Source organism: Limulus polyphemus, unplaced genomic scaffold (genome assembly GCF_000517525.1).
Source record: "Limulus polyphemus unplaced genomic scaffold, Limulus_polyphemus-2.1.2 Scaffold1075, whole genome shotgun sequence".
Classification (NCBI taxonomy): Eukaryota; Metazoa; Arthropoda; class Merostomata; order Xiphosura; family Limulidae; genus Limulus; species Limulus polyphemus.
The window spans coordinates 203,125-215,198 of NW_013666685.1; the positions used below are offsets into that span (position 1 = coordinate 203,125).

At 32.6% G+C, this 12,074-nt stretch overlaps 1 protein-coding gene across 2 annotated transcripts in view; it reads right to left on the reverse strand.

Annotated features, from left to right (window-relative positions):
* LOC106462020 (probable serine/threonine-protein kinase DDB_G0282963) overlaps positions 1-12,074 on the reverse strand; it is a 142,620-nt gene that overhangs the window by 4,737 nt on the left and 125,809 nt on the right. For both annotated transcript variants that reach the window (XM_022389130.1, XM_022389131.1), the window contains exons 17-24: positions 11,261-11,397; positions 10,650-10,778; positions 9,319-9,462; positions 8,339-8,426; positions 7,564-7,605; positions 5,552-5,661; positions 3,771-4,168; positions 869-2,665 (exon numbers count right to left, since the gene is read on the reverse strand). In XM_022389130.1, the coding sequence (XP_022244838.1) occupies positions 869-2,665; positions 3,771-4,168; positions 5,552-5,661; positions 7,564-7,605; positions 8,339-8,426; positions 9,319-9,462; positions 10,650-10,778; positions 11,261-11,397 (2,845 nt within the window). The remainder of the gene's footprint in view (positions 1-868; positions 2,666-3,770; positions 4,169-5,551; positions 5,662-7,563; positions 7,606-8,338; positions 8,427-9,318; positions 9,463-10,649; positions 10,779-11,260; positions 11,398-12,074) is intronic.

Here is a 12,074-nt window from a genome sequence, read left to right on the forward strand (position 1 = left end):
CAGTGTAAAATGTTTGTCAGAGGGTGTTCTGAGTTTGTCAGAATATTGCTTACTACCGAGAATCAGTATAAAAGAACTGGTAAGGTATGGACCTAACCTTCCTGAATTTTGTGGAGAAACCAACAAAGTCATCTTCCCAAATACATGCCTATTAGTGTTTGTAATACAACGTCTACAACATAATATTGTGCTAAAGAACCAGGGAATAGGATGAAGAAGAGCTTTTAGTTGTTCCCAGTGGCTACAGGATTGATATAGATTTGGCCTAATTTCTGGAAATAGTTACATCACAATTGACTATGGCAGTTAACCTGTTACTGATGATCTTATATGAATGTTAATAAAAGTCAACTTGAACATCAAGCACAATTCAGAAGAAGTAAAAAAAAATGTAAACTGGCAACTCAGCAGAAAAGTAAAACTCTTAATAACATAACAAACAAAAGTTATTTTCACGTGATAAGAACAGGAATATTGGTATGTAATATTTTCATTGTGTGTATCCAAAATTGAACAGATGTAGTGGCAGTTTCATATATTTTTATCATAAATTACAATAACATAATGTTTTGGTTAAAATATTATATGGCTATTATTATATCTATGTGTGAATGAACCTCTCTCATCTTCATATATCATTTTATGGTGATGAAAAAATGGTTTAATAAACTAAAAATATGAATGGTTAAATATATCACTGGCTTGAAATTATATGATAAAATTCATGGAAATTTAATATGCAAGGATAGAGATCTTCTGCATTGTTAATCTTTGCATCATAATGAATGCTAAACATTTGGTTTGAATTTGAAGTGCCATTTAAATGCTTATATAGTCCATAAACAAATCAACAAGAAATTACACTTACCCTGTAGTTTTTCCTTCTGATGAATGTGTGTTGACCTCTGATACTTCTTGTGACTGATCACTTAGATTGGCTTGTTTAAGACATGGGGAAATTATGATGTGACTGACATTTGGTGGTTTTCCAGTTAAAAACATTTCATTTTGAGCAGAACCAAAAGCAGGAGTGATCTGAGGAAATATACAATTTTTGCTAGAATTCACAGCTGAAGATGAGTTGGTGGACTCTTCAACTAATGTACTGGTTGTTTCAAAGTCTGAATTGGAAAACTCTCTTCCAATGGAATGCTTCTTAAATGCAATATTATACCTACATGTAGATGAACTTCTCTCACCTTCACATATTGTACTATGGTTAAACATGCAAGTGTGATTAAAAGAGTTATTAAGTGTTCTATTATTTAGTGACAGGGAGGCACTTACTTGATTGCCTTTGTGAAAATAACAACCTCTTGTTGCATCTGGAGACGAATTCTGATTTTTTGAAATATTTTTAGATGAATATTTATTAGCTGATAGATGGTGATTGATTGATGAATTTAATGATGTTTGCTGATTGGTTGATGCATTTAGTGCTGAACAATGAGTAGGTGCTAATTTTAGTGAAAGACATTGATTGACTGAGGAATTCACTGATGAACAATTTGATGATGAACTTACTAACAAATGTTGTTTAGATGATGTATTTAATGAAGGATGCTGATTGGTTGGTACATTTTGATTTTCTGACTGATTCTGACTAGGTGACATATTTTTTGAAGAATAATGACTGGGTAATGATGAATGCTGACTGGCTGATGAATTTAATGATGACCAAAATGAAAGTAAAGACTTCATTTCAGCTGATCGATTAATTCCTCCAAGAGTATATTCCTTTTGAAATGAAAAGGAACCTTTTCTTCTGTTTAATGGGTTTCCTGGAGAAAATGGAGTTTTCTTTGGTGATGATTCTGGAGAGCTGTAAATGTCACTGCCACGTCTTTGGTTCAAAGCATGGTGTAACAAATATTTGCTATTCCATGGCTGGTTTTCATTACTTTGGGTTGTGTTTGATGTGGAAGGGTTAACAACATGTATAGGTTCTGCTACTTCACTAGAAGTCAGTAAATTAGGTGACTCTGTTTTCTTGCTGTGTGAAGAGTAGTTTTTATTGTTCTGGACAGAACTATAGTCAGAAGTCTCCTCATTATAAGAGCGATTCTGTTTTACTGACAAAAAATGCTGAAAATGTTTATGAGTATTACTTTTGTCAACAACAGTAATATTTTCTTCTGATGAGGGAAACACAATTTCTGGAATTCCTTTAACAGTTTCTGAACCCTCATTTCCTGAATGATCATGATACTTATGCAGCTGCTGATCTTTTATGTTAATGTTATTATTATTCCCATTATTGAAGAGATGTCCTGAGTTATTGGGATGAATGTTTGGAGATGAGATGTTTTTATTAGAGAATCTATTAAGCTGATCTTCAGCATTGCTTTCAAAGGTTTGAGAAATACTGCTTATGGAAGTATCAGAGTATTTATGGTATTTCTGTATTTCTCTGGGAACAGAAAGGAATTTATCATAACCTTTGGACTTGGAAGAAAAATCAAACGATAAACACCTTGCATGATTGGGATGTTTTGGAAGACACCGACAATCATCTGAGAAACTATCACGGAACAAATCATTCTGTTCATCACAATTACTTAAAGAGGAGTTCAGGATGTCACTTGGGCTGTCTAATGATAGACTAGTTCTCTGACTGTCCTGGTTGCAAAAGTCAGACATTTTTGCATCTACACGTAACTCAAATCTGCATGTAAAGAACAAAATCAAATTATTCTAATTAATTCATGTAATAGCACCACAAACACAAACTGCATTAAAAAGATGTAAGAATGTATAAAATGTGTACAAAGTTCCAACTCATAATAATAACCATATAATAAAAGTTGAATTTTATTGTCACTATTACTATGTATGAACACGGGATTTACACACAAGAGCATATTTGTACTTCTTACACAGGTTATTATAAGAAGTGCTTATCAATTATAAGAATGTTTAATTTACTAATGTAATGGATAGAAATTAGGCCAACCAACTCTGTTTAAATGCAATATAATGTTTCAACTATTTTATATTTTAAAAAAAAATATTACTAAAAATTCAACTTTATATAGTTGGCTTCTCCAAGATATAAAATTAAAATAGTTCTACAACTAAGGAATGTTTATAACATAAAACACAAGTCAACAGAAAGTCATTTAGACCCATTAAAGTTACCTGACCCTCAACCACCAAAATCAAACTCAATGTACCTATTTAAGAAAAGCTGAAAATAACACACACCAAATCATCAAGCAACTGTTACACAATTGAGAAAGAACAACTGAGCTTTTAGTGCTTAAACCTACTGCACCTAATATTCAAGTTTGTATTTTCAAATCCATTACACCATTCAAGGAGACCACCCATTGAAAAATTGTCCAAAAACAGCACTCCATTTTGTTGGAATGTGAATGTACTGGTGCACATTTACACATTAAGGGGGTGTATATTTTACTTTACAAATCAAAGGCTTTCTGAAAGCCAAGTTACACACTATTAAATGTGGTTCTCTTACGTAATCCAATACAAAACAGAAATCCTACTAAACAACTGCAACAAAAACATAAGGCAAGAAAATACTCTTCTAAAACCATATTGAGAATTATTAGTTACATTTCAAATCTTAAACCATTTACTGGCTTTGCAGCGGTATGGACACATATTATACATACATATACAGATATATATATATGTGTGTGTGTGTGTGTATTTTCAATGTGTGTTACAATGAACTTCAATTTGTACTAATTTCCATTAAAACTGAGTATATGAACATAATCAGTTGAGTAAAAGAAAAAACATAGTACCTGGGGCAAATATGGCTTGTTCGAAGAGATAGAGCACTTCCACCTTCAGAACTGATTGTCTCATAATCAGAACAGGCTGAGCATGTTGACTGAGGTCCTGAACTACATATCTTGGTGAGCTGTTGAGTAACTGAGCAAATTTTCAGTTGATTTAGTGCATTAGCTTTATAGTTTTGCTCAGTAAAAGGTTGAGCTGATAATCTTCTAATGCTTAAGCTTGCTGTTTGAAAGGGACTTCTTGGTAAGGACATGCTAAACCGCCTTCTTTCCTGAGAAGGCTGGCGATGCTTGATTGGACTTGATGGTGCAGAACAAGGACTCATTGGCATGGCAAGTGAAGACAAAAACTGCCGAAAGGAAAATGAAGAAGAACTTGGTGTTGATGAATTTTTGGAAACCTGAAAAACAAAATACATATAGTCGGTTCTTTTCAATGCCATTAATTTGCAAGGCATCTAAAGGCATCATTTAACAAATATTGACTTTTCTAGAAATGTATAATGAGTTATAGTTAACATCCAATATCCTCATCAGGTTAAAAATTACTTTCTAATCTAATCACCAAATCTGTATGATGGTTTTGAAAGAGATTCATCTGTCTTGGTCACTATAGAGCCAAGTAAGGAGACAATGAATCATAAAAGATCAGTACTTTTTTGTTTTAAATGGAAGTCCTTGTATGTGTACAATACAAACATATTAAATTAAAACATTTGGTTTTCTTGAACAATACTTATAATAAAAACAGAGGGTTAAATGCATTTCGTAAAAACTATTTTTATATTCTAGTGCAATGCAGTTGTTATTTATTTGTTTGTTAATTTCCCGTAAAAATTCCTTCCGAAAAAACGTCAGCGATACAAGTCCTTTCTTAAATAAAACTAGTTTATTCTTTCTCAATACAACTTTGCAATACACTTAATTTCCACAGTCACTTCAACTTAAACACACGCTAGAATTCACAACGATTCACGCACTTTACTTACGGCTTGGTTCGATTCTCTGTCTGCAATTATTCTCCCTCGTCACTTCTTGCCGGTCATATATATACAAAATAGAGGGCGTGTGACAAACACTCGAGCCTTCACGAACGTTCTAGATACTCATTACGTGTTACCAGCGTCACCTGAATTCCGCTGTCGTAACAGTATCATACATATGTATGTCATATTTAGCACCTACATATTTGGTTCATGACAAATTCCCAACCATTTAACACTGCAATTCTGTCAAAAATGCTTTTGACTGAAGGAATATAAAAAGTTTATAAAAGAAAAATCTTAACACATCCAAACCGTTAAATGGTGTAGGTAAAAAATTCAACATTTTGAAGAAGTGAACCAATGTTCTCAACGGAAGTGGAAAAAAAACCCACACAGCAGTGGCTTAAGGGGCAGTAATGAGATACAAAGCCACATTCAAATCTGAAATAGAGCAATACCTTCATCTGTAGAGTGGAGGCTGTGACTACAAAAAGAAACTTCTAGCCCAAAAAGTTTATTAAGATGAAGTTAGGCATATCTCCTAGTATCATTAGCACAAACCGAATATTTACAAGCATCAAAACACACCTTAAACTCAGTGCCTTTTTACATGAGATGGATGACTGAAGAAGATGAAGTCACAGCAATCCTAAATGTCAATGTATAGCTTGTCAAAATATCAACCAAGACTGAGCATGCCATCCTTCATGTAAACTTTAACGTTACACACATATTCACACAATTCTTATACAAGATACAGAAAATGAAAGTACTGGTCCTGCAAATTTAGGTACTCACTAGAACATCCTTGTTTAGCAATTCCCTGCTCTTCTTTCCATTACTTCTGGTTATCTGTTGAGAACTAGCATCATACAGATCATTATCTTCCTTCAAAAGGTTTCTTTCACCTGTTGAATATTCATATTATTATGAGCTTTATTTTTAATCTTGTAATTTAAATGTTAGCTAGAGAGCTAGCAGGTTTTAATGATGGCTTCAGAATAAAAGGTGACAAAAGTTTTCTAAATTCTAGCATATTCGAAAGTAGATTAAATTTACGAGACATTTGTGAAATATGTAAGTTATTTCAAGATATAAGGTTGAATCGATCAATGTGTTTTGAAAAGTATTTGGATCTGAGTTTGTTATTGTGTGTGTTGAGTTACGTTGCACAACTACAGTTAAAATTATTTTTTACATAAAGTTAATATAATTTGTAATATAGCCTTATATCTTACGAGAGTGTGCAATTCTTTAAGCTTGCAGAAACGTTAAAGAAGTAAACAAACTAGTTTGTGATTGTTATGTGGACTGTATGTTGAACTATTTTTCTCCAGATATTTTCAAAGAAGCCTCCAATGAAATATAAACCTTACAACAACATAAAGATTGATACTATATTTTTATTCTATCTCTACCATGAAATATTCGCCGTGACTGGCCTAGAGCGCACCACGTGGTATGAAAATTTTGAACTGTTGCCTTCAAAAACCAGTCAACAAATTGTATAACTGTTGCCCCCCCCCGTTGTCAAGGTCGTTGCTATGCATGCGAAACGTCACAGAATAAGTTTTGCAGACGACACTCTGAGCAGCACAGTGAAAATACATTGATATATTTAGACCTAATAACATTCAATTTACTCAAACACGTAAATTGATGCGACATATTTGATGGCATAAGATTTCAGTTATTTACAGATAATGAGTTGCAGACTCTCGAGATTTCAGTTACTCGCAGATAAGGAGCTTTTGAGTCAGGTTGCAAGAAAGGTTGGTAAGAGTAATAGAAAAACAAATGAAGGAGTTGTAAAAGTATTCACGAAATACTTCACTGAACGGGAAGTGACTGTGGCTGACAACGCCGGAAATCTCGCCAGCATTCTAGGCAAAGTTTATGCTGAAATTAAACATATGCATATTTTATACGTTTATCGTAATTTGTAAGCAATTGAAGGTACAATCCCTTTTTTCGGTCTGATATTTAGTTTTATAGTTAATGAATTAGTGTACTCAAATCATTGATTAAATTAATGATTTCTTATATAGATATTATAATCATTTGCCCTTTATAATAATGTTACTGGTAGTGACATGTATAAACGAATAGGCCTACGAGTTGAAATTACAGCGTTGAATTGTGGTGGCGAAAATTTCATGATAAGGATACAATGAAACAAGTACTGACTAGTGATTTCGGGCAACAAATCATTTGTTGGTCATCAGGAGATAGAGTGGTCGGTGCCTGTTTCCCTCCGCCGACAAACAAATTCTGGCAACTCTCACTCATCAGGTAACCTATGATAACCACTCAATAATTGTATAGTGATTGATGGCATTTAAGAACTTTGAGCTGTTGGCTAATAACATTGCTTGTTTGTTTTCGTAGAGCAAAGGCACACTGGACTATTTGCTGTGTCCAGCGTGTGGAATCGAACCCCGACATTCAGCGTTCAAGACCGTAAACTTACCGCTGTCCCACCTGGAGACTAATCATATTACTTACAGGATTATGGAAGCTCTTAAATTTACATTTTGAAAAAATTAAATGTATATAATCCAGCTACTATAAATTTTAAAAACTAAAAAGTTTGTCTTTAATCATAAAATAGATACCAAATTAATTCTTACTGACATATCACCTGTTCCAGATTTAGTCTAGCCTATAGATATCTGCCTTACTAACCACGTGTTTAAAAGCAAAGCATATTAAGTTCTTTAAGTTAAAGACTTGCAGAATTTTAACTAACAAGTTTTATGTCACCATAATAACAGTAAAAATATGAACAAAAAAAAAGATTAAAATCATACCTTTTTCATCTTCAGAATGGGTGTGATTGTTTCTACTTTGTTCTAGAAAAATAATTGAGTTAATTATAAATAGGAATATATTTTTCTTTATACAGAAAAATAAAGTATGATCTAAAATACAAAACTTGTAGAAACTCAAACTCGTATGAAATATATTCTGGTTTTTCTCATTTCTGAGCGCTCAGTAAAAAAGATAAGGTTCAATTACGTATTTCATTTTAGTTCTAATTCGTTCTAATTAGCAGAACTGGAGACATTACTCCAATTTCCTGCAGTCAAAAATATATACATCACATTTCAGAAGTAAACCAACATTGTCACACTCATTGCTATATAACAGAATACTACTCCTAAATGCTATTGAACCAAAAAGGTGAACCTTTTCATCACTGAATCGATAATTCAGTGATTTTATTTACAGATTACCAGCCGATTTACTCATCCAAAGGGAATCCTTAGAAGCAAAAGGGATTAATATAACTAAAAGTCTAAATACTGCTTTATTTGGGAAGTGGGAGAAATCCACTGAAATAACGTGTTTTGTTTTTAAAGTCCGTCGATATATTCTTTATATCCCAGTGTTATTTAAATTAAAAGTTTTAGTTAAGTCTCAGACCAACTTAAATTATTGGGAAAAACATCCAGTTTTTAAAGGGCTATAAAACATTTACCCTAACTTTTGTTTTTAAGGTGTTGTAGGAAACTTAACTCAATTTATAAGAGGTTACATGTAGCATAGCTCTTTTATTATCTTTTAATCAATTAACACACTTACCTCCATCAGATGACTGTTTTCTCTGCTTTGCTTTTATAATTTCCGTTTGTTTCTTTAATGTAGCTAACTTTTGTTCCAAGTCTTTGAGCTTTAGAAAATGAAGAAAATAACTATGTTTTTAAACTTCATCATTTTATTATTTTGTTTACTGTAACGCTCATTTGTCTCATTGCTTTTCATGTATGCTTCGTTACCTTTCTCCTTTGCTTTTAGCACAAAGCTACACAACGTGTTATCTACTGTATCAACCGCAGGGAATCAAACCCAGAATCTAGCTTTGTAAGTCCAGAATCTTACCGCTGACCCACCGGGAAACTCTTTGTTTTATTATCAATTTTATTTTCAGAGTTATTTCATTATTCCGTGAGTTATTCAGTATCATATTTACCTTATTATTCGTTGTTATTTTATGTACATTTAAATTGTTGAATTTTTTTTTTTTTGCAAATAGTCTGAGTAATTATTGCACAAAATTAATAAATTTATATTCTGAAAATATAAACAATAGAAAATCAAAACGATACATAACTAAGACACATATGATTGTAAATATTATTATTCCTGTTTTCTAACAGCTGGTTGTTGACGAGCTGGACTGTGGGTCCATGGTTTATATCCCACCGTACTTTGGGACCGTGGAGTGTTATAAGCTCACTATTTCATTAGAGTAGCCCTAAAGTTAACGATGAGTGCTATTGATGCTATCGACTAGCTACCTTTCCTCTAGTCCATCAGTTCAAAATTATGTACGGCTAATGTAGATAGCCCATGTGTACCTCTGCGTGAATATCCGAAACGTTTCGGAACAGTCTGCGCTATCTTATGCTTCATTTACATGATTAGTGAGTTAATGCTTTAGTGATTCTTTTTTTTTTGCATAATTAATTCGTTCACTAACTTCAGTCTACACTGTAGGAAGTTATGCTAACACAACAAAAGCAGTTTTACATAAATTTCCAAATCGTGATAAGACTACAAACCTTGATTACAGCCCGTTGATGTGCTGTTTTCCTCTGTTTTCTCACGTTTCTTTTAACTGTTGTGTCGCTGGCAAGTTTTAATGCGGCGCTTGCGATTTTACTTTGTATTTCGTATTCCAACTCTACTTTCGTTAAGGCTTCCTCCTGATAAAGAAAAGGCGAGAAATAAATCACTAAAATATACGACATTATGTAAACGTCAAGACTGTGCTATCTGCATCTAGTATCCAACGTAACAAGGAGTAAACTATTGTACAACGAATAAGAAATGCAGTATGAGTTGATAAATTAAAAGAGCGTATTTTTTAAGTAATATGAAAATATATCTTCAAATAAATACCAGTTAAAATTAATTTAAAATAGAAAATCTATCACATTTCAAGATTTATTTTCAGTATCAGAAGTGAACATTGTTCATTCTCATCTGAAGCAGAAAATATTTATCACATAATTACATCCGACAAGATTTCTGTTTGTTTGTTGAATTTCACGCAAATCTACACGAGGTCTATCTGCGCTAGCCGTCCCTAATTTAGCAGTATAAAACTAGAGGGAAGGCACCACCCACCGCCAACTCTTGGGCTACTTATCTACCAACAAATAGTGGGATTCACCGTCACATTATAACGCCCCCATGGCTGAAAGGGCGAACATGTTTTTCTTCATTACCCATTCAAGCCGTCTCCAACCATTATTAAAATCCCCTACAGTTTTATCTATTATAACTACTCTTTTTTTTTCGCAAAATCTAACTTCATAGCTGTTTGCTTTTGTATTCGTAAATTGTATGGTTTACAAAGGTTACGATGTCATATTGTTTTATTATACTCTTTGAAGGTCACATATTTTGGAACTTTTACAACATATTTTTGCTAATTCTTACTTTAGAAAGTAGTTTTCCCCATTTTATATTTAAGTTCTAAACACATTTTACTATAACAAAGATTTCATAACAAACACAAAATTATTTTTAAAAGCTATAAAAACAAAATGTTGGCAACGTTTCGACCAAACTATCTTTATAGAACCAATATAGTCTCGTGACCAAAAGTTTAACTACAATTCTCTTCCTCAGTTTTTATATATATATATATTTCGTATTTCTTATTTGTTTGTTTTATTGTTAACCACAAATCTATACAATGGGCTATCTATGCCGTTCTGACTTTTAGCGTTAAAAGCCTTCAGACTTTCGAATTTCATATTTTATCGTCATATGAATTCTGCTTCTTCTTAATATACTTTATTCTTCTTTGGAACTTTATCTTCGAACTTTTATATATAACACACACAGGAGTATAATAAAATATATTAAAGTCCTGAAAACTCACCTTTTTTGATCGGGCCTTGTGAAACAATTTATCATTTAAAGCAAACGACGTTCCAACACGTCTTCTCACGCTAGGAGGCGCTTCACCGGGTGCCAATGGAATATCAAGAGGAACTTCGCCCGTCAGTTCCTGCCAAATTAACACAATTCACCATTTATTTTGAATAATCATATTATCAATTTGCAAATGTATGTTTAAAATTTTGGTTTTAAGTGAAGCCTTTTCTCAAATTTAGTCACTGTAGAATAACTGTGCTCTGAATATGAAAACCTAATTAAAATAATCAAGGCTCTACTTTATTACCTAGATATAACGAAATGTAAATTTCCACTCACAAAAAGGGTATTTGGCTCGATTCATTTTAATTTATTCAAAGAATTACTATCGTTACTTACACTATACACTAACATTATAGTAAACAAAAATAGATTATTTTAGATTACAAGAAAACATGAACCAAATAAACTAACTGGAAAATATGACCTTAGAACATTCAACTAAGAATGATACCTGTTGGGTGACTCGTCAATGAATTTAGGGGATTTTGTTAGATGTCGTTACGCACTGATATATTTTTTAACTTCTATCATAAGATTGAAGAATGATTTTACCGCTTCTTTGATGCATAATAGTTTTAACTCGTCTGTTTTATGCCTCAGAGCTTCTTCCAGGGTTTCTTTTCGTGCTTTTAAAGCTGCCTTCATGTCCAGTTGGCCCGAATCAATACATTCTATTACTCTGTCTAAACCTAGGAAAAGAAATTTCGAAGCATTTATAAAAGAGACCTGTTAAAAAAATCTTTGCATCTGAAAAACTAGCGAAGACGAAATATTCTATATATACTAACAACCTAAGTAAAGGTGTTCTGTTTCTTGATAAACGTAAATATACTGTAATAAAACAATGTCGATAACGATTATTCTCTAAATAATGTTTAACTCTTTGATTATCGGGTGGGTGTTCAGAAGACGTAAGAATTTGAATCTGTGAAGTCCCCACCCTTACCTCTCAAGTTGATAATCTTAAACGAAATGGGATATTTACTGGGCGTTGCAACATTCCAGTTTGTTGTATTACTTAAATTAATGAATATTGCTTATTGTTGCAGTCAAATATTATTTCAAAGTTCTTTTTGTGCAGCTCTGTCTGTCTTATAGTAAACTAAAAACAAAACAAAAAGGCGCAGTTATTTTGAATAGAGAAGATACGGTAAGTAAAGTACTTACATTAGTATTTGACCCAACTAAGCTTAGAAAACGTGATTATGCTCATATGAAAAAAAATAAAAAAGAGAAGGCCAATTGCAAAGTTATTTATTAAGATTAAAAAAATATAAATGATTATATATATATATATATATATATATTGCGAACCGTGGTGTCTGTCCGAGCGTTCGTCTGTCTCCCGTTTAAAAAGCTTTGCTCG